Source organism: Ovis canadensis, chromosome 15 (assembly GCF_042477335.2).
Source record: "Ovis canadensis isolate MfBH-ARS-UI-01 breed Bighorn chromosome 15, ARS-UI_OviCan_v2, whole genome shotgun sequence".
Lineage (NCBI taxonomy): Eukaryota > Metazoa > Chordata > Mammalia > Artiodactyla > Bovidae > Ovis > Ovis canadensis.
Window position 1 is genome coordinate 58,679,820 of NC_091259.1, and position 23,573 is coordinate 58,703,392.

At 45.4% G+C, this 23,573-nt stretch overlaps 1 protein-coding gene across 15 annotated transcripts in view; it reads right to left on the reverse strand.

Moving 5' to 3' along the window:
- The window catches only part of NUMA1 (nuclear mitotic apparatus protein 1), a 69,628-nt gene that overhangs the window by 22,302 nt on the left and 23,753 nt on the right, over window positions 1-23,573 (reverse strand). For 5 of the 15 annotated variants that reach the window (XM_069553475.1, XM_069553474.1, XM_069553471.1 and 2 more), the window contains exons 1-3: window positions 13,121-13,466; window positions 8,515-8,588; window positions 3,188-3,273 (exon numbers count right to left, since the gene is read on the reverse strand). In XM_069553475.1, coding sequence (XP_069409576.1) covers window positions 3,188-3,273; window positions 8,515-8,556 — 128 coding nt within the window. In that variant the 5' untranslated portion in view covers window positions 8,557-8,588; window positions 13,121-13,466. Of the gene's footprint in view, window positions 1-3,187; window positions 3,274-8,514; window positions 8,589-13,120; window positions 13,467-13,607; window positions 13,792-13,949; window positions 14,255-14,388; window positions 14,489-16,309; window positions 16,392-23,573 lie in introns of those variants that run through there. The other 10 variants (XM_069553462.1, XM_069553476.1, XM_069553467.1 and 7 more) reach the window with 5 other exon arrangements.

Below are 23,573 nucleotides of genomic sequence, written 5' to 3' on the forward strand. Positions count from 1 at the left end.
GGCTGACTGACCAATGAGGAACGCTTTTAACTGGGATGAGCAGAGGTCAACATCAGTAAGGCAAGTATCAGGGCTTTAAGTTTTCTGGGAAAATGCCTCCACTGAACTTTGATTTGCAAGCCTCATAGATATCAAAGAGATGGGATAGCCTATTTGGTTCAGGCTATTCACACACAGAAAAATGGAGAAACTTGTCAGAGGGGTTGACTCTAATGAATTTTCCGAGAGAGAAAGCCAAGTGGCCAAGGAACAAGCATTTGTTCGATTCCCACAGATTCTATCTGCTGCCAACCCAGCCCTCCTTCACTGTCTTTCCCTGAGAACCAGGTGTCTGATTTCTGTTAGCAACAGTAGGAGCATCACAAACGAATCAGCCAGAACACATTCACCAATAACATTTTCCCAAAGAAAGTTGGTCAGCATCACCCTGTATCTGCGGTGAAGATCAGGGTTAACCTGGGATTTCAATAGCACTTCCAACCAAAACACACACACTCTCTCTCTCCCCACTGCTACTCTTCTCCCCACCCGTCTCTTCTAATCTAAAGCTCAGGCAGCACCTTAGAAAATAACTTGGAAAATGGGCATCTTGAAATTTTGACCTGCCTTATGCAAATTTCCCACTGAGTTATAAACCAGTGGCTAAACCAAGGATATACATCCTTACCCCTGGACACATCTACTGCTTTTGTCATCAGGCAAGGAAATTTATCTCCTCAAAAGCAAAAGCTTGATCCTTCCATGCTGCACACTATTATCTGTTACAATGAGGGAAGTCATACCTGGCTGTCTCTCCTTCGGTGATGATAAAATTAAATTGTAGGTTAGGTATTGCCAGCCTAATGGTTTTACTGGCCATTGATGTTAGCTGCCTAAATCGACTACTTTCATTAGGGTTTGCAAAATAGTTACTAGTTACATTATGAGTTACAAAATGCTGACTTACAGGTGGTATACAACTCCACTATGAAGTATCCTTGAAAAAAAAACTTAAGCTAATTAAATTTACACCTAATTACCAGTTTATAGGCAACAAGGGGAAGAACAAGTTAAGGAGTACCATGATGATGCAATTAACAAAGGTCAGAATTTAGGAAAGTCTACAAGATCCAAAAAAAAAAGAGAGAGAGTGGGGTGTAGAGGTAGAAATGAGTAGGAAACAAGACTGGAGGGAAGAAAAATGGGCCCCTGATGAAAGCTCTGAATACCCAAACTGAAGTTTTTAGATTTCAACCTCTTGGCAATGAAGAGTTGCTGAGGTCCATGAGCTGCTGAGCACACAGCTTTGAGAGCAGGATGGAGGAAGGTCTTGAGATCATACTACAAGGATACCCAGGACTAAGGACAGGTTAGAGAAGAATGAAGTCATGAGAGTCTGGTATCCAGAGGCAGAGGAAGGGATGTGAGAAATCTCCTGAAAGGACAAACTGAGAAGATGGTGACATTAGAAATCAGTGCCCAGGTGAGGAGAGAATTCAAACTGATGTTGAAATGTCCTGTGTCTGGGTAACCAGGAAAAAAAATGGTGTTGTCCAGGAATTCCCTGGCAGTCCAGTGGTTAGAGCTCAGCACTTTTACTACCAGGGCCCGGATTCTATGCCTGATCAGGGAACTAAGATCCCACAATCCATGTGGTGCGACAAAAGAAAAGAAAATGGCAGTGTCTGTACCAAAATAAGAAATACAGTGGCTTTCTTCCCTAAGGCATGTGGGCCAGTCAGAGCCACAAGAACCTTTAAGAAATCATATTAGACATCTCATTATCAATATAAATCTCAAAAGATTAAAAAAACAAAAAACCCACTCTAGCAAACACATCTGTCGTGGGGGCACTCAGCCCCACTAGAATATCAACTATATGTTCATTCACTCATTTTCACCTAACAAACATTAATTAAAGTCTAATCACTGCAAAGTCCTAAGTCAGGTGCAGAGGACCTAAAGATGGATTAGACCCAGGCCCTGCCTTTGACAAGTTCGGTTCTACCTCGTTTCCCTGTCAATGAGCTGCTGCCTATAAACGCAGCCAAGCTGCTTCACAGAGATGCTGAATTCCACTTCCCACATGCTGTGTGTGGATACAACGCATACAGGTGCGTGCGTGCTCAGTCGTGTCTGACTCTCTGCGACCCCATGGACTATAGTCCGCCAGGCTCCTCTCTCCATGGCATTTCCCAGGCAAGAATACTGGAGTGGGTTGCCATTTCTTCCTCCAGGATATCTTCCTGGCCCAGGGATCGAACCTGTGTTTCCTGCACTGCAGATTATCACTGAGCCACATAGGACGCCTCAACACTTCAGATCTTGGTCTGGGGGACTCAGCACCTATAGTGCTTTCCTTTAAACTGGGAGTCGGTCCTCTCCACTGTCCTCCCAATTCCTTACATCATGGTTTGCCTATACTTTTGCCCATGGCACAAAGAAGTAAAAGGTCAGTCAGTCTGTCCTTCATAATAATTCCTTAAAGTTGAGGGTATAGGAGACAAGATGAACCATAAGAGCTTTAAAAAGATAAATATAGGTTATGGCTTGACCCATCTTTGCTGGGTTCCAGAAAGGTGAGACAAGAGGAGGAGACCCCACTCCACTCATTTCTCAGATAACTGTGAAGTTCAAAGGAAATGTGCTGAAGACAGAGATAAAATGAAGGGCCTAAACCGAGATCCTGGCTACATGACAAGCGGCTTATCAAATGCTAACTGACCTCAGAGAATAAGTTAAGTGAGGTAGGTGAAAACCCCAGAAATGCTCTAATGGGTTAGAAAGGCATAAATCTGTGCAGTGCTAACAAGTGAAAAGATTTTTAGGTGCTGCTTCTTTCTCTCAAGGTTATGAGCTTCCCCTTTCTTCTTCCTGGCCCCACAGGTTGCAAAGAGGGTTTGTGAGGTAAGGATGATCTTGTGAGATAAGCAGGAGGGCTGCAGAAGAGTCCTGTTGAGACAGGAGGACAGGGAACACCAGGGCAGACTCCCAGAGGTGAGAACACAGAGGCCTGGCAGCTCTCCTACGAAAGAGCGAGGCAGCCTCAAGACGGGACCAGTGAAGCCTCTCTCGTAGAGACACACAGGGACTGGAGGACGTTCCAATCCTGCGGCGCTTTCTGGCCAGCCAGGAAAGGAATCAAATGCAGTTCCCACGCCAGCCTACAGCTGCACTAGAGGCTGCAGGGAAGGCAATGCAGACTCACATGCCGTCAATGATCCTGATGAAGACACCGCAGTCCTGGAGCTGCAGCACAGCCTCCACCGGGTCAGCCAGGCGCAGACTGTTCACCTGCGAGGCAAAGGGAAGCACTTGGTGAAACTGTCTAGTGCAAGAAGCCCTGGGGCTTGCTCCTTTCCCCAGGTGCTGGCAATTCTGCTTGTTCTGAGTGCCTATGTGCATCCTAAGTTGCGTCAGTCGTATCTGACGCTCTGCGAACTCCTGGACTGTACCCCCCAAGGCTTCTCTGTCTATGGAATTCTCCAGGCAAGAATACTGGAGTGGGTTACTATTCCCTTCTCCAGGGGATCTTCCCAACTCAGGGATCGAACCCGCATCTCTTATGTCTCACTGTATTGGCAGGCAGGTTCTTTACCGCTAGTGCCACTTGGGAAGCCCCTTCTGAGTGCCTATAGTTGCAGCTAAAGGAATGCAGGGACAGGCGATTCTAGGACTTTTAATTTCAGCAAAGGAATGTTGCTACACCAACTCATCCACTAAAGGCCACCTGAAAGCTGCTCTCAGAGTCCTTCCTTTGACTTCTTATCCTTTGAATAAGAGCTTAAGTTCTCCTAGAATGTTTCAGCACTCGGGTGTATTTTGAATGTAACTGGGCATAAAATGGTTCTAGAAAGAACGAAAGAAACTTGTACCCCAAGAGAGGAACCTGAGGCTGGGAGTGAGGAATAGTTAAAGAAAGGCTTTTTTATATAGCCCTTTGTGTTTCTTGAATGCTTACAGCTCAGATGTTATATTTACAGCCCTTTGTATCTCTTGATTTTATAGCTCTTGAAATCTAAATTTTGTTATCTACTCAAAGTTAATATTAAATATCAGGTATATTTTATATACTCCCACACAGATATAAAATCTCGTAATTGATGCATTTTTAAATTCTTTCCAGACATGAAACTTTGGCTGAGGCAAGGAGAAATGATGGGAACACACGATAACAAAGAAAAAAGGAGGGAGGAAGGAAACGAAATGCTACAAACCCCAAAGAAAAACGTGTCAATTCAGATTCAATCACCTTTCCCATTCCTGGCCTTCAGGCAGGCGTTCATCTAACTCAGTCTTTGCCACTAGAAAGTTCACCAGCAGTCACACACAGATGAACCAGGTACACAGGTTATTCAACAAGCATGCATGGTTGACTACTACAGGAAAACCTCATAAATTCCACTGGTACCAAGTGCTAAAGTCTGGGCTAAAGTTTACCTTTGCGGTACCTTATTAGGAAGGAACAGTTTGCTAAGTCAATCACATATGCAAGACTGAGGGAGAAGGGAGACATATCCTGCTTTACAAGGTATTTTTAAAAACTTCAGAGTACTGGTTATGCACAAATGAGTAGATTCTATTAACTGTACTCTTTATTTTTTTTAATTGAAGTAGTTGATTTACAAAATTGTTAGTTTCATAGTGATTCAGTATTTTTGCATATTATCCTCCATGATAGGTTATTACAAAACACCACAAATAATTCCTTGTGCTATGCAGTATATCTTTGGTGCGTATCTACTTAGTGTAGCAGTTAATCCCACATCCCTAATTTGTCCCGCCCCCTCAAATGTGCTCTTCAACAGGCACTAGAAGAGGCTCCCAGACAAGGATTTTGAACCCAGCTCCTCCATACTAACTTGCCAGGTACATTTGTTACCAATTTTGTTTCTTTCTGCACCTATTTTCTCACTTGTCAAACTTACCTACCTTAGAGGGCCAGTGTGTGTTCATTCAAATGAGATTGTGGATGAAAGAACACATTACCAAATAAGAGGACTAAATGCAAGGCACTATTATAGTTAATAAAAATTAAAATAGTGAAATAGATCCAGCAATACTTCTACTTCTTAGTTAAATTAGCTGACTGCACTGGAGAATCATGAGGATGAAAAAAAAAAAATCAGTCATCAGTTACAGAAACGACAGTACTTATTTCCATTAAATAATTTTATATTAAGAACTTCTAAATGAATCTAAATTAAAGTGGATTGAAAGTAAAAAAGAATTTAAGTGTGGAATATAAAATAGAACCTTTCACTGGACTCTTAAAGATAATTTATACCATCTTTGGGGGCACATGTGTGTGTGCATGCATACATATGCTCTTAAAAATAATAATTTATATTATCTTTAGGGGCACAGGTGTGTGTGTGTGTGTGTGTGTGTGCTTAATCTAATTAGAAAAGGCCAGTGTGAATTTTTAAAGAAGATTCTGAATATTCCAAGCCACGGTCCCTTTCTATCTGCTGAAAATGAAGAAACTGCAACGACTTAAACATCCAAAAACATCTTCTTTTAATATCTGAACCTACGTAAAACATTCAAGGGCTGTGAATGCTCATTCACTAATAAGACTGGAAAAAATCATACCAGTTAGCTGGTTTAACTTGAGGAACCAGGATTCATCTCCTATCAATTAAGCAATAACTCAGCAACAGTTTCTTTCGTGGATATAAAAATATATTTCCTTCCTGTGCATTATTTTGCTCTCAAATGAGAAATCATTTGAAAGCTGAGGAAGTAGACAAGCTCCTTCATCTCTAGTCAGGATATAAAACGTGAGAGCGGGCCAAGCTCACTGAAGAATCTAGGATGAGGCTTCCAGGGTCATTTACGGTTGCTGAATCTTAAAAGTTCCTTATATTCCTTACAACAATTTATTCACTATAACTGCTGGGTACAGAATAATTTCAAGCCATACTTCGATTTAAATAAAATATAGGTTATTCTTTACATTAGAAAATAAATTACTGAAAACTTGGAAACAAAAAACTCCACTCACTCTAGTATTTTAATATCTGTACTTCTAACATTTTGATTTATTTCTTTCTAATCTTTTTTCCTAGGTCATTAAAAAAGAAATCACTGCTGTGACTGTCACATGCATGTGTCTGTGTGGATGCCACTCTTCTCACCAACAAGCACTATTCCATGTTGCTACAGTGTTATAAAATCCACTTTAGCTGCCTAAGGTATTTAAATTGAAAAACTGTATCTAACTATATTTTAATATATTAATGCATTTTCACTGTGATTTTTCAGAAAAGTATACAAGTATCTGCTGTTAAATAAAACCAGTCTTTTTTGTGTCTTCTCGGAAACATAGTAGTCACTATAAAACCAAGCCTAAAACCGATATAAATAAACTGATAAAACAATGTAGCTGAAGTACTCCTAACGATCACTTAGTCAACTGAACTAGGCACACAGCCACTACTCAACCAGTCTTTTCCTGGGGAAGAGGAGAAAGAGCTAACGCTTCTAATATAGACATAAAACACTGAAATGTAAATAAAAAAATATAAATATGAAACACCCATCTTAAACTATACAACTAAAATTTGCATCTATTTCAGAAGCTAAAGACTAAGAATGCACGTTTTGTACACTAAACACATTATTTCCTGACTACAGATTTGACAGTGATTATAAAGACAGTTTTAGTAAATCCACCCTACTTGGAAATTAAACATTCGTTTCCCAATTCGGTAATTTTTTCTTAAAATTGGTTCTTTAATTAGTCCTTTTTGATCAGCACTTAGGGTGACTACTAAAATACCCTCTACAAATAGCATGCCCAGGCAGTATATTTACTTACTCATTTTATTCATTTATTTATCAGCCACTCTGTGGAGCATGTTTATTTACTGGTCACTCTGCAGCATGCAGGACCTTAGTTCCCCACCCACAGATCAAATCCATGCCCCTGCAGTGGAAGCATGGAGTCTTAACCACCGGACTGCCAGGGAACTCTCCCAGGCAATATTTTAATATTTAAGTGTTTTTTACAGACATTAGCTCATATTCTCATAATAACTATATCAGGTATTATTATTATTTCCATTTTTAAAATGAGGTGCTGAGAGGCTAAGTAACTTGTGCTGGGTCACACAGATAAGCCAGAGCAATGATTCTAAGCTGGGCTGTCTGCCTCTAAGATCGTCGTGTGTCATCATTACCCTGTGTGGCTTCTTCTGTTTCTCTGTAGCTTTAAGTTCCCAATGCTCAGCATTATTTTTTCATTTGCCATTGTCTTAGGCAGAAGTATATGAAAAGACCTACCAGAAGAATTTTGGTGAAGTAATCAAGAAGGCACTAGGAGGACAATGGAAGCTGACAGAAACACAGCAAAGAAAGCAAGGAGAACCTTGCCCTGAGATTAAAGGCCTTTCAAGACCAAAGTCCCTACATGTCAACAAAATTCGGCATCAATCCTTTTTCAGAAACATGAAAGGAAAAAAAAAAAGGAAGAAACATGCACAAGGAGAGGGCAAACATGGGTTCCCATGCTGCTGTGCAGCCACCCTTCCCATCCTGAAAGGGAATATATACCTCAGAGAAGCCTTTTCTAAGCTATACAAGTAAAGCCATGGATCACTTGTCAGCAGCAACATCATCAGCAATAATCAAAGTTAAATACCAAGGGGAGGGCTTCCCTGGTGGCTCAGTGGTAAAGAAGCCACCTGCCAATGCAGGAGACATGGGTTTGATACTCGGTCCCAGATCTCGGAGTAACTAAGCCCAGGAACCACAGCTACTGAGCCCAGGAACTGCAACCACTGAGCCCACACACTGCAACAAGAGAGGCCACCACAACGAGAAGCCCAGCACCACAGCTGCAGAGTAGCCGCCTCTCATCACAACTAGAGAAAAAGCCCTTGAAGCAATGAAGGCCCAGCACAGCCAATAGATAAACAAATTTTAAAAAACCAAGGGGAACTCAGCCATAAAAAGAACAAAATAATGCCATCTGCAGCAACAAGGATGAACCTAGAGGTTCTCTTACTAAATGAAGTCAGTCAGGCAGTGAAAGACACCACATGATACCATTTATATGTGGAACCTAAAAAGAGGCCACAAACGAACTTATCTACAAAACCAAAATAGACTTACAAATGTAGAAAATGAACTTATGGTTACAAGGGGGTAAGGAATCAACTCGAAGATTAGGACTGACAAACACACACTACTACAGAGAAAATAGATAACTAATAAGGACCTACTGCACAACACAGGGAGCTCAACTCATTACTCTGTAATGGACTATATGGGGGGGAAATCTTACAAAGAATGGACATATGTATTCGTATAACAGATTCACTTTGCTGTACACCTGAAAGTAACACAACATCGTAAATCAATTATACCCCAATTTAAAAAAAGCTACAGGGAAAGGCAAAAGAAAACTGTGTTTTCTTTATCTGGAGAGGAGAAGACTCTACATAGCCCTGACTCCTAAAGAACTCCTCTCTCACCTCTCCCAAGCTTCCTGGAAAACTGTGGCACACAAAGGAGAGGAAGACCACTCACCCAAGTGAGGAGTGCAGCCGCCCGGGTGGCGTGGAGCGTCATCTTGGTGAAACCAGACAGTCAGCCCGATGCACCTGGAACCCAAGAGAAGAGGCAGGATGGTTAATTACATCAGATATCCACGATGAAGGAAGAAGGGGAAAATGGCTTCATTTACCAGCTTCGATAATTCACTCTTTACTCAGCACTTAATCTACCAAGGCACCATGGGAGTTTTTAGAGAGCTCAGAGCATACATCAAAATTATTCTATAAAACATATGGTGTCATAGCTGACAATAAAGAACGCTGCATTTAATTTAATGTCCACAAGCTCTACACACACTCTTTCTGTCCCTTAGAAAATACAACACTCAAAGCTGGACTTCAACCCTACTCTTTGGGACGTGGTGCCCTTAAAACGTGGAACAAACATGGTTTTTCAGACACACCTAGGTCTGAATGCTGATTCCATGTGACCAAGCTCTTGTGACCTTGGACAAGTAGCATTAACTTCTTTTAGTCTCAGTTTCCTCACCTGCAAAAAGGGATCTGCAGAAACCTCTCTGGGTTATTTACTGTGATGCTTCCAGACAAAACAGATAAAGCAAATAGCATAGTGCCTGGCACACAGTAGGTATTCAATAAATGATCACTGTCCTTAAGCAAAAAGATTGATTTCTGGCTCTTTCTGTCGGTACCCAAAGTCTGCCTAATTAACAATAACCAAGTCTTTGGGGAAAACCATCAAATTCTGGACTTTTGTATCCCCCACAGCAATGTCAAAGACATGGCTCCAATGGGAGGCTGGATGAAGCCAAACCCAATTCTGGCAGAGACCCCAGGGGACAGTTAATGAAAGATTAGGTACTCGTCCTGGCATTTTTACTCCCAATTTTCCTTTCCAGGGGGAATCTTCCATCTGTCTGCCAACCTGCTCAAGGGACCACACACCTGGTGACTAAATATTCTCCAACATCTCTTAGCAGCTCCCATAATTCCTACAAATTTTCATGAGAGTAATCAGCCCCACCCCCCACCTCTTACTGCCATGGGTGCCAAGTCTGTCACTACTCTAGTAGGAGGAGGAACAAGAGTGGCAAGAGTCACATCACCTGTAACTTTCCCATATATCAGCATCTCCAAGGTGTGGGTTCTGTGGGACCAACACATGCTGAGTACTATCTGAATACAAGGTGCTGGGGATAAGACAGCATGCTTGTCCATAAGGAGCTCACTGTCTAACAGGGGAAAGAGAGACATAAATCTGATAATCCACTACCCATCATCTCTTAGGCCTTCCTCTGCAAGTGTACTCTGCTTAATAAAACCAACCAAAAAGGTTATTTTCTTAGTCTTTACATATGCTCATCCTGTGCTGGAAGCTACATGGGAAATGGGAGACAATGACATGGTCCCTGCTTTGAAGGGCTTACAGAGGAAGTAAAATTAAACGGAGAAGACGCACTAAATAATAGAATAATTAAATGCCAAATATAACTAAATGCTAATCGTAATTAATTGCTTCCTGACCCTGCAAAACCCAATGTGATTCCACCTGCCATACAAACATCACAGTTCTGGAAATGAGCCAATTCACACAGGTTTTGGCAAAAGCAAGTGTAGTAGTTAAGAAGGAGTTCTCAGGAGGGCAGAGAAGCTAAGGGGCCTATGTATTCCTCGATTTTGGATGATGTTCACCCAGTGTGGCCCATCTATGGGCCACTCGACAGGATGAAGGCAGATGGCCTCAACTACTGAACTGCACAAAGGCTTTTCTGGTGGCTGGTCAAAGTTATCACAAGGACCACGCTTGGCCCTTGGAGTAAAGGCAGCAACATCCAAGTGCAAAAAAAAATAAAAGCTCAGAGCTATTCAGGAACAAGGGCAATGAAGCCCTGATCACTTCCCCATCAACCCCCTGCTGCCTCTCCAGACTCGCTGTCCTTTTGATGAGGCCCAAAACTGCAGTCAGAAATTGCATTTGTACCGGAGGTGGATCTTGCCGCCTCTGAGAGATTCCACAGCTGTGTTGCTAAAAATGACCTGACCCACCTCTTCCCTTCATCTCAGAGGCAAAACACACAACCCTTACGTCCTCCCAGGGGAGCCTGTCTAATACTGGTGTCAAGGCCAAATGCCTTCTTCTGTGCTCCCCAGGCACACAAACAGGCAGAATTCAATATTCAACATACGGAAAGACCTTATCAGGTCAAATCCCACAGAGGGGCACTTTCTCAGAGACAGGACACTGGGCTGAGCCTTCACGCAGCTTAGTCGTTCACTCACCTTGGGTAATGAATGACTGAAGCCAGTGGCACAGCTAGACCTCGGCAACGGGACTACAACTTTAAGCAGACCTTGGCTTGGAACCCTAGGGCTCCCAGCCAGAGCACCATCCTCCACACCCTCCCCCTGAAATCTGAGGCAGGCCCCACCCAAAAGACTGGGTGATGGTGATGGAAAAACAGATCCCCGCGATTGCAGCCTGGAACCATTTCACAGAAAGGTCTGCTAAGATTCACCCCCAATTCAATCAGGCAACTCACCCCCAACCCACCCCCCCAAACCCTCAATCAACAAACTAACAAATAAAAATCTTGAGATGCAGGCCCTCTGTGGACACCTTCAGAATTCCAACCTATCCCTTTCTTTGAAAAGAAGTACCCTCAGCACAGAAGGCACTCTCTCTTTGCCCTGGGCTCAAGAAGGAACCAAGAGACAAAAGCAGCTGCCTTATAAACCAAAGGTCTTGTATCCTCTTGATATTTTCACAACTGACATAATGTAACTCCCTCGTGTCAGGATCAACCCCCACATTTAAGGTAACCCCTCTGTCTCCAGAGAAGATAAATAAGGACAAGAACTTGACACTCAAGAGATACGCAGGGACCTGGCCTGTACCCTCTCTGGGTCTTAAAGAGTTAAAACCTAGTCCTGTTTCCTACCAGGGCTGAAGCTAATGCAAACCACCTGCTCGGATGGAAGGACCAGGACAGGAGGGTCAGGTTGCTGAGCTCTGGGGTCTGTTCTGGAAAAGCTTCAGTTTTAAGCACTGACCAAGTACAGGCCAAAGGCCAGAGTTTTTAGTTGTGGCCGCACTACTCTCCTCACCCCGCCCCCTAAATTGGGTCCCAGCTCCTTCTGAGACCACTTCTTAGCCACTGAGTGCCCTCATGAACACCATGATAACACCAAAATGCCCTGTGGTCTCAAAAGCTGCAGAACTGTACTGATCACTCAGAACAGGGGCCCTTGCCTCTGCTGAATCTTCATTCTTTTAGGTGCTAACTCCCATTCCCAGACTTTTGGGACCCAAAGCCCACACAAACCCTAACCTCAAAGGTTCCAGCTGTGTGACCCACTGCTTTTCTACCGTGGGTTCCAAAGGCCCACAACTCATGAGAGAATTGGCTGTCCCAACTCTGTGCCCATGCTCAATGGCAAGATTTACCACTACTTACCTAGACAGCCTGCCTGCTTGTGACCTCCATACGTCCTTCTAAAAGGATACCCCCACATCCAGAGTGAACACCCTAATTTTGAGGGTATTCCTCTCCTCTAACAGGAGAGGAGGCACACTCAGGCAAGCACCCAGACCTCATCTGCTGGGTTACTCCAGAGTGGCCCAGCAAAAGCCAATTCATGTCACCACTGGCTCACGGGTCATAAAGAACAGGATAGGAAACATCCTGCTGGTGCAGCCCTGGCTAGGAGGAGGTAAAAGGCCCAAGAACCAGCAGCTCTAAGAGAAGTCAATGAGGGGAAAACAGTCCTCTTCAGCCCCTGAGGAGTTCTGAGCAGGAGGTCTTGTCCAAGTCCAAAGAGTTTCTCTGCACTCCTGAGGTCAGAGCAAACCAGTGGTGCTGGCTGTACTCCCAAGCCGTGGAAGGGGCTCACTCTGGACTCAGGCCTCCCCCTCTGCACACAGACCAGCCCCTCTGTGTAGCCTAGAATTTGGCCCAGTGTCCTGGTGAGGAACACCCGAAGGACTGCAAGGGAAAGCAAGGTTTCCCTGGTTTCTTCAAAGTGGCTTACTAGTATCTGCCCTTTCCCCTATGCTCCGTAGGGTCCAGATCAGAAAGATGTGGGCACAAGGGCTGCAATCAAGAACAAGATCTGGGGCCTACAGCCCGACACTACATACACACACCCACTCCAGCAGCTTATCAGCACCTGCCCCCTCTGCTGTATCAACACCCCCTGGTCCCTACCAGCGGACAAAATGAACCTTTTTCACTCCCCACCGCTGTGTACACACCCAGGCCTCACTCGGGAATAGAGACGCTCTCCCGAGCTGTCTACAGCTCAACGTGCAGGCGCACACGCTTTCTCCCTCAGAACAAAAACACTCTGACATCTACGCGAGGGGGAAAGAAAGCGACCCTTTGCTCTAAAAGGCGCCAACTCCCGGATGTTGGCAAGCTCTGTTCCCAGCGCCTGTTTCTGAGTGTTTATTTGCTCTCCCTCTCCTCTCCCTCCCCTTCAAGGATGGCGCAGGAAAGGGAGGTGAGGGGGGAGAGTCCACCGCACCCCCTCCTCCATGTTTGAACAAACACAAAACCCCAGAGAAACAGTGAGGGAGAAAAAGTCTCAGTGCAGGGGGGGGAAGAGGAGGGGGGCCTTACCAGACTCCCAAAGCCACACGGATCTAGAGGTTTTAATCCACCATTAGCATTTAAATCTTGAAAGGAGAGGAGGAACGGGGGGGGGGGGGTCTAGTGGAAAGTAACCCCCCACACACAAAAGAAAAGTTGTTGGTTTTCTTCTCAGTCAGCCTGGCAGGAGCGATCTTCCTGGCTGACAGCCAGAAGTGCGTCACAGCCAGGAGTCTGCTTTCTTTAAAGGCGCAGCGAGCTTCCGCGAGCGGGAGCAGGGCACTCTCCGCAAGGGGGGAGGGGCGGCAGTCGGGGGCCGGGAGGAGGGGGCCCCGGTGCGCCCGAGAGGGAGAGCTGCCGAAGCCCGGCCGCACACAAGAGCCCAGGACGCGCGGCGTGGGGGCGGCGGGGGGAGGAGCCGGCAGACAAAAGTACTGAACTGCGACAGTGGCGAGCGCCAAAGCAAACTGTGGCATAAACACACGAAACGCATCTCACAGAGGCCTGCCTGACAAACCTGAGAGCCCCGGACACTCCCCCTCCGCGCTCTTAAGACGGCAGCGACAGCCGGTCCAGCTCAGGCCAGCCGCTGCGGGGTAGGCCGCGGGCTGCCCCGCGGGTTAGATCAGCCCTGCCTGGAGGAGAGCAGGGCAGGGAGGAAGACCCAGAGGCTTTCGAGAGCGCACGGGACGCAGGCCCTCGGAAACAAGGGGCGGCTTCCTGCCTGCTCCGGGGCGGGCCGCGTCCCTAAGCACACACGCCGCTCGCTCGCACACAAAGCGCCGGCCTCCGTCCGCAGGCGCCGCCTGCCCTGGGACATGGCCGCCCCGTTCCCCGAGGGAACCTCTCCAGCCCGTACCTTCTGCGTGGCTAGGCCGGGCTGCCGCGCCGCGCCCGCTCCTCCCCCTCGGCCACCCAAACCAGGTGCCCCGGCCCACGGCGGCCCTGGAGCGCGGGCCTGCGCTGTCCTGTCCGGGTGACTGCGCGCTATTGTCGGCTGCGGAATGGCCGCCAAAACCCCAGCTGTGCTGCCAGAACCTAATCCCCTGTTCCGCCGAACACTGGTGGGGAGGGGCTGAGGGGCCGAGTCTCGGGACCTCGGGAGGCAGGCAGGAGCCCCTCAGCAGACACAGGCACTGGGACCCGTCGGCAGAGTCTGCTCCCGCCTCCCCCTCCAGGGCCGAAAAGAAAAGATGTCTGACGCTCATAAAACAAAACCAGTGTTTCCACCCCCCAAACAATGACCCTCACCGATCACGAGAGAAACCCACCGGCCATCGGGAAGCCCCTCATCTTACCTGCACTTACACCACAAACATTTATTAAGCACCTGCTATGGAAAGGTACTGCCAGAGGACACTCTAGACAGCATAGTCGTGTCCGACTCTTTGCGACCCCATGGACTGTGTAGCCTACCAGGCTTCTCTGTCCATGGGATTTTCCAGGCAAGAATACTGGAATGGGTTGCCATTCTCTTCTCCACAAGATCTTCCCAACCCAAGGATCAAACCTGAGTCTCCTGCATTGCAGGCAGGTTTTTTACCCTCCAAGCCACTAGTGAAGCCCAGAGACCACACAAACAAGAATCACACCAAGCATCTGTACTAAGGTAGGTTATAATTCCACAGATAAGCAATGTGACTTGAAATTATATTTCAAGACAGCATGTGCTAATTTTCGCAAAAAAAAGACAAAAATTCTAACCAGTTGAGAGTAGGGAAGGACTAAAAACTAACTGATATTTTAATCTGGATCTTAAAACACATAGGTAGAACTTGCCCACACAGAAATGGAGAGAAGGAAGAAGAAAAGCAGAAGGGTGTGGACATAGTGGAGGAACAGACTTGAAGGGAGAACTGGGGTAAGATTTGGAAAATTCTGAACTTCAAGAAATGGAACAAAGATTTAGATATTTATTTTTATTGTTTGTTTCTAGCACAGAGATGTGGTACGATGAGAAGTGTACTTTAAGGAATTATTCTGGTATCTAAATGAGTGAGACTAGCAGCAGGGAAGCAGGTCAAAGGCTGCCATCACAGACAGGCGACAGGTGATGGTGGCGGGGGGAGGGGGCTGTTGAAGGCAAGAGAGTGGAAAAAGGGAATGACAGACACAGTGGGGACAGGATGAAGGGAAGGGAATGAAAGCTGAGGGAGGAATTGTAAGGAAGAAAGTGTGAGGGGTGGGAGGGAGGACAGAGAAGCCATATACAGAATTAAAATAAGTGTAGAAATGCTAGGGATCACATTATTAACAGAACAAGGAAGAAAGCAAGGTGCAATAATAGCAGCTAATGCTTACTGTGTGCATACTATATGCCAAGCGCTGTTCTGCTGGTCTTGTGTGCATTGTGTTAAACTCATTAATCTGAAAAACTCCCCTCAAAGAGTAGACACTATTATCACTCATCTTTACAGTGAGTAAACTAAGCCACAGAGATAAAATAATTTGCCCCAGATCACACAGCTTGTGAATGGCAGAACACTGACACCACCTGCTGCTCTGTGACCCCTGGCAAGTAACCTCTGAGTCTCAGCTCTCCTATTTGTAAAACAAGGATAGATACTTATTTTGTAAGATTGTGATGAGGATTCAATAACATCTATAAAATGCCCAACACACTTCTTATGCTTAGTCGCTCAGTAGTGTCAGACTCTTTGCAACTGAAAAGAAAAGATGTCTGATGCTCATAGAACAAAACCACAGTTTCCACCCACCCACCAGTGACCCTCACCAAGTCCATGAGAGAAACCCATGGGTCACTGGGAAGCCCCTCATCTTACTTCCACTTACACCACACACATTTATTAAGCACCTACTATGCAAAAGGTACCGCCAGAGGACACTCCAGAGAGCACACGTGCTCAGCTGTGTCCAACTCTTTGGGACCCCATGGACTCTAGCCCACCAGGCTCCTCCATCCATGGGGATTCTCTAGACAAGTGGGTTGCCATGCCTTCCGCCAGGGGATCTTCCCAACTCAGGGATCGAACCCAGGTCTCCTGCTTTGCGGATTCTTTACCATCTGAGGCACCAGGGAAGCCCAAGAATACTGGAGTGGGTAGCCTATCCCTTCTCCAGGGGATCTTCTCGACTCAGGAATCAACCGGGGTCTCCTGCATTGCAGGCGGATTCTTTACCAGCTGAGCTACCAGGGAACCCAGCACACTGACTAGCAAATAAGGCACAGGGTGTACTTAAAGGTCAATTCCTACTTACGGATTTTTGGCCTCTTGTCACCAGGGTGTCCAAGCAGAAGTTCGCTCACCATTTGTCAGGGAAGCTAGTGGGGTGCTTCTCCCTGAAAGAGATTAGGTCCCCAGCCAGGATGCTTGCTTTCCCTCCATCAGTATGCCTCTATGGATTTTACTTTATCAACACCTCAATTACTGGTATCTTGTGATGGGGTTAGACTGTAGGGGACTTTCTACACTGGGTTTCTTTTTATGTTTGAGTTTATTTTTAATAACCATGTATTACACTGGTGATCAGAAAAATGTCTCTACATACTGCACTTGTCATTTGTATTGCCTTGACTGTATATGCAGGGAAGTCTTGTTTTCACATCTAGAATGTAAATTCCTCAAGGGCATAACCATCTATGATACCCCATAGTACCACTGAACTACATTTGGATGAAAGGCTTCTGGCCTTTTCAACCTTCTGGCCACCAGAGAAGGACAGTGCTGAGTAGTGGGGGTGTTCTGGAAGGGGTCAGAACGAGGCCCATTGCTGCAGAGACCTCCATGGTCCCACTTCTTCTCCTGGGCAGACCCTATATCCTATTCCCATGGTATCACTTGCAGTCTGTGGTTGGCAATCACTCTTGGTATTCAAAGATGCACCAGGAAAGTAAAGGCAAAGCAAAAACCAAAGCTTTTATAGAAAAGCAAAGAGGCAAACATAATTTAATGACTGGCATGATCAATACTCCAGAAAAGATCTGAGGTGAAAATAGGAGGCAGGCCTCCTAAAATCACCACTGCCACATCTGGCACTGTGTCAGCTCTGAAGCTCCCTAGCACACGAAAGGATTGATACTGAGTCTCAAAAGAATACAAGAAGTCCTCCTCCCGCCCTCCCTTGGCTTTAAACTCAAGACAACAGCTTCCAGCTGTGCAGCCTCAGAGGCGCTGAACTCTCCTCTGGAACCGCTCCACCGCAGCTGCCAAGCTTCTGGGCCTGCTCCTCAGGACAGCCCAAGGAGCTGGGCCAGTTTTCCCGGCCTCTCCCTCCCCCACCATCCCCCACCACAGAGCGCCACTCCCCTCCCTTCCCCTGCCCTCCCCTCCCCTCTCAGGGCAGCCGGCCAGAAGAACCTCCCCACCCCTCCTCCCAGCCTAGCCAGGGAGTCAGCAGGCCATGGCTCCTGCTGGATTCCACAGCCCCTGCTCACGGTCCCCAAAAGATTGCGATAAGAGTGGTAAAACCATTTTTAAAAGAAAGAGAAGGAGGGGAGGAAAACGACACCTAACACAGAATCTGAAATAGGCTTCAGGTAGAGGCTGGAGGCATTGGGGATGGCTGCAGAATGGACAAGGTTTTCAAGGCATCTGGTATAGCTCCTGAAGTGAGTGGTATATGGTATATGGGTATTTATTATTCTTGTTTAAGATATAAACATTATGATTTTTTTAAGTGTATTATCATTTTTACAAGTTTAAACTGAAGAAAGGAAGGGAGCTATTCCCCTGAGATGGTTCAGGAATGAGTGGTTCTTAATACGAATCATTTGCCTGGCATTCACAGCCCTATGGGACCCGGCCCAGGTCTTCCCTTCCACAGTCACTGCCCTTACCCAAACCCTCCACCCTTCCAGTCTTTGCACCGTCTTCTGAGGTCCCTCTGAACCTCACACCTCAGCCTACCAGCCTGGGAGAGAAGCTTTCACCACAGGAAGCTACAGGCTAAAGCCTAATGAGAGCCTCTCTCTCAGTCCCTACAGGCCCTGCCACAAGGAATGTTGGCAGGAGAAATGCTTATGGATCCACTACCCTATGCAATGCCTTCTAAGTCCTTCCTCTGCCACTTGATGTCCTAGCATAATAAATATCTAAAGACTATCATTACTGTTGTTGCTGTTACTGTTGTAATTAATAGCTAACATTTAATGAGCACTTGGTATGTGCCAGACACTATGCTAAACACTTCTTAGCTTTATTTTGTTTAATTCTCACAATAACCCAGTGACACAATAACCCAAAATACTATGATTATCCCTATTTTACCAAAGTGGAAAACTGAGAATGGCTACATAACTTGCTGAAGGTCACAAAGAATAAATGTTGGAGGTAAAATCTGAGCCCAATTTGAGCCCAGATCCCATCCTCTTATATGGTCATTTTATCTCATTCTCAGGGAAGTCTTAAGGTAGGTTTTACTTCTAAAGATGACAAAATCTAAGGCTCAGAAATTAAGTGACCTGGTCACCTGAATAGTGAGTTGTCTGTCTGGTCTCTAGACCATTCTCTGCTGCTCTCAAATAAGCAATCATTGAATTAAAAAAAAAAAAAGACAGCAGCACATCCTCAGTGGCTCAAAGAAGCCTCGCACCTCTACCTCCTCCCCAGAATCAACTGTTTAATCAAAAACATTCAACGGTTCCAATTTCCAAGATAACCCCTAAAGGTGGTCCAGTAGCTAAGACTCCACACTCCCAATGCAGGGGACCCAGGTTCAATCCCTGTCAGGGAACTAGATCCCCCATGCTGCAACTAAGAGTTTTCATGCCACAACAAAGATCGAAGATCCCGTGTGCCATAGCTAACACCTGGTGCACCCAAATAAATAAAATTTAAGTAATCACTAAAGTTTTTTTTCTGAAGATGCAAGAGCTTTATATTAAAGGCCAAAACTCTTCTGAATCAGCAAGCACAGAAGAGAAGTCTTCTCCTAGAAGGGATGTTGGACATATCTAAAGGGTGAGAAGCCATGGAGAAAGAAGGATGGAGGAAATACCACTGGCTGGAGGGAAGGACAATATTTCAGAACCCTGACCTGGAGCTTATTTACCAGGCCTCATTCTCCCTCTCCAGAGGGTAGTGGCTAAGTAATGAGGCAGTGTTGGCAAGCCTGAGCTTCCTGGGGAGAAAAGCAGAGGGCATATCAAAACCCAGAGAGGATTCATTATGACATCCAAGAGGCTCTATTCACTTCTCCCTCAAGGAGGTCTTTCTACAAAACACCTAAGAACCTGTTCACCCTGTTTCATTGTCACAGAGGAGCAAACGGCTCTGTTCCTACAGGCAACATATCTAGCAGAGTTTGCTCACAAGCACAGAACTGATGCTGAGAAAGGCCAAAGAAACAAAAGAACAGTTTTAATGTGAAGATTTATAACTCCTGGAGACAGCCTTGCCAGTAATAGAAAACACACTACGTTTGGTGTTGGAAGTGACTGGAGGGAAATTCTGCATCAGCCACAGACTGTACTTGTGGCTTTCAAGCAAGGCACTTGCCCTAACTTGGGCCTCAGGAAAAGGTGAGGGTCAGATCATATCTAAAGGTATCTCCAAAAATTTCCCATGATTCTTTCTCCAGGACACCATTCTCAACAACAGGAATCTTGCAATAAAATGAATTTCCTCAGTACCTGGTCAAAAACCTCACCAGTTAGGGCTTCCTTCTCCCCCAAATAGCAAGTCCACTAGAACAGGTACTTTGTCTGTCACCCTACTGGGTCCCATGCCCAAAGCGAGGCACTCAAAGGTGTTTCATTAATCCTGATGAGAGGAGGAGGTCCTCAACAACTGGTAGTTCCAACCATGGGGTACAATGAAAAGTAATAGGAGCCATACTTGGCATTTACAAGGTTTCATAAATAAAAGCCACAGAGAAAGTGCAATTTATGATTCCACTGATCTCAACACCCAGAAGAAAAGCAGCTTTCTATACCTGGCCAACAAATCACAGACTCTCAAGGATGAAAGAGCCCTTAATGATCTTCTAGTCCCCCTTAGATCAACACTGGAATACACTGACAGCTCTGCTGAAGATTTCCTATCTTCTGCCCAAGAGAAATTTTACAGCTTATTTGTAAAAGCTTATTTGCTTATGCCTGAGCAAGGACTGCTAATTCGAGACAACTTGTGATTTCAGAACAAGAGCTGGGAGAGCAGGATCCTGCCCAGGATCCCATAAAACTCAGAGGACATCTCTCTCTTTTCTCTCCCTCTCTCCCATCCTCTCTCTGTCTTCCTCTTCCTGTCTCTCTTTCGTATCTCCACCTCTCACTCAGCACTGAAACCTCTGTCTGTCTGGTTCAAATCCACTTCTTCTACCACACCAGGATGATTTTAACCACTGACAGAAATGAACAAAAACATATTAATAGGGATTAGATTTCTGAATGAGGTGCCAGATAACTCAAGAACCAAATCTGTCAATATGTTATTAATAAGTAAAATAAATGGATCTGGTGTCTAACATGGTCATGATAAAAAATTTTTAAATTTAAACAATTAAAAAACCCTAACATTTTAACAGATCTCAAGGATTTAAAGAAGGCTATGTCTCACGTCTCTCAATTAACCCCCCTAAACTTAGAACCCTAAAAGGCAAGCATGTTGTTTATTAACAATTTTATAACTAGGACCCTAGGCTTCAAAAAAAGAAGGCAATACCTGCCCTCAGGGTCAACCACCAAGGCTGCAGAACCAGAACTCATCTTCTAAATCCCCGACTCTCTCCAGTCCAGCCGAGCTACATCCTATATACCTTTCCCATCAGCACAGCTTTTTATTCATTCAAAGCAGTTTTGAATTTCTTGTTCAAACTGTTTCTACTACAGCTTGTGAAGTGGGCAGAGCTGGAATCATTTTCTCCATTGTTAAAGACACTAAACACCATTCGACAAAATAACATTCCATATATCTGGCATCACTGAGAAGTACAGAATCCCCAACAAGCAGTTTTTCTAAAAACTGAAATCTCCCTTTAGGATCAAACCCCTTTTGAAAAAAAACTATTAACGATACAAAGTCCTCAAAATGTCTAAGATATGTCACTCTTAGAGTTAATGAAATTTAATCAGAGACATTCAAGTGTAAACATGAAACAAACAACCTAGAATACTGTGCTCAGATGAATGAGATGGGCTCAGAATCCTATGAAGAGACATACCTATAACTCACCTAAACATGAGCTCAAAGAACAAGGCCTTGGGTAGTGCTGAACGGAAGGTGAGAGAACACTGGAAAGCGTAGTAGAGACCAGGAGTGACTCATTGAAGGAGCAGTGTGAGGCACTGAAGGATTCTGAGCAGGAGAATGGTATATGTGTTACGTGCTGTGGGAAGGATGGATCTGGCAGGATGCTGAGTCCAGAGGCAGAATACAGCAGAAGTAAAACTGCTGCTGTCAGGCAAGGGCAGTAGGAACTTTAAAAAAGGTATATTTAAAAGGCACTGTGGAATAGGCTCCAAGATCTTAGGAAACAGGAGTATGGGAAAGGTGCTGCTGCTGCTAAGTCGCTTCAGTCGTGTCTGACTCTGTGCGACCCCATAGACGGCAGCCCACCAGGCTCCCTTGTCCCTGGGATTCTCCAGGCAAGAACACTGGAGTGGGCTGCGAGCTGTAAAGACCTCTAGGATTCTCACTTTGGTGAAAGACTTCAGAAGAGGAACACAGGAGGAACTGCTGTTTTACAAGCCCTGTGAGGGACGGATTAACTCAGGAAGGTATGATGAGGAAAGCTTTACCGAGGAAGTAGTATTGAAGCTGGGTACTTAAAGTATGAGTAGGATGAGTAAGGTTTCACCGAAAGAGAAGTTAAAAAAAAAAGCATTCTAGCAGGGAGAACAGCATGTGCAAAGACAGAGAGCTTATCACATCCGAGCCATGGCATGCAGTTTTGGGAAGGTGTAGCAGATGGTGAGGCTGAGCAGCACTAACTCGTGAGGCACTGACATCACACTAAGGAATGCAGATGTCATCCTGGAGGTGATGGGGAACAATCAAGGTTTCGAAGGGAAGAAGTAAAGGGGAGTAACACAGATCAGACCTATGTTCCGGGCTGTATAACGTACAGGCTAGAATGGTGAGAAACAAAAGGCAGGCAATATAGCATGATGGTTAAGAGCATGGAGTCTGGAGTTAGACAGACTAATTTCAACTTTGGCTCTAGGGACGTCCCTGGTGGTACAATAGATTAAAAAGTCCACCTACCAATGCAGGGAACACTGGTTCAATTCCTGGTCAGGGAAGATTCCACGTGCCATGGAGTAACTGAGCCCATGCACCACCACTACTGAGCCCAAGCTCTAGAACCTTCGAGCCGCAACCACTGAAACCCTCGTGCTCTAGGGCCTGTGCTCTGCAACAAGAGAAGCCACCACAATGAGAAGCCCATGCAACAAAGAGTAACCCTCGATCACTGCAACTAGAGAGCCCCCACATGTAACAACAAATACCCAGCACAGCCAAAAAAGCTGGAGCCATATTTAAAAAAAAAAAAAAAAATCCTGGCTCTAGGACTTTAATAACTGTGCAAGCTTCCCCATCTGTAAAATGGGAGTAAGAATACTTTCTCAGAGGGTGATATAGGGAATTCACAAGACAGTATGTATGAAGAAAGTGCTTAGGACAGTACCCAGCACAGAGGTTGAAAGTTCATTAGTAAAAAGTTACTTCTGTGTGTGGTCTAGTGTTGTGCATGCTCTTCCTCCTACCCAAAGCTTTCTCTTCCTGTTCACATGATTAATTCTAACTTATCCTTCATGCATGATTGCATGCTAAGTTGCTTCAGTCATGTCCCACTCTGTGGGACCCTATGGACTAGAGCCTGCAGGCTCCTCTGTCCACGGATTCCCCAGGCAAGAATACTGGAGTGGGTTGCCATGCCCTCCTCCAGGGGATCTTCCCCACCCAGGGACCGAAGCCAAGTCTCTTAAGTCTCCTGTGTCAGCAGGCGGGTACTTTACCACTAGCGCCACCTGGGAAGCCCCATCTTATCCTTCGTATCTTTGCTCAAATGCCACTTCTCCATGTAAAGTCTCCCTAACCACCTGGATTAGGTCAGGCATAGCATCATATTCTTTTCCTTTATAGCTCTCATAGTCTCTAGTTACATCTTTCTATATTTCATTCTCTTTTTTCTACTACTGTAAGTTCCATGAAGTCACATACCATGTGCTCGGCACTGAATTCCTGGAACCGAGTAAAGTGCATGGCACCTGATAGGCATTTATAGAATTAATCAAAGGTTTCAAATTACATTTTTAAAAGGAACTTATAAGATGCAATATTTATATAGGTTAGAGATAGCAATTTGGGTCACATTTGGAACACTGTGACTATAATCAGAAGTGGGTCTGTGGTGGGATCATGCTTGCCCTGTTGGGCCTGTAAAGGAGTGGTATATTCATTTGCTATTGAAACCAGCTAATCTTAGGCCAAAGCCTCTGCCTTACACAACTCTAGGAGGCACCAGCATTAAGAGAGGAAATGAGAGAAAAATGGAAGAAATTCCAAATCTTTGGGAATTC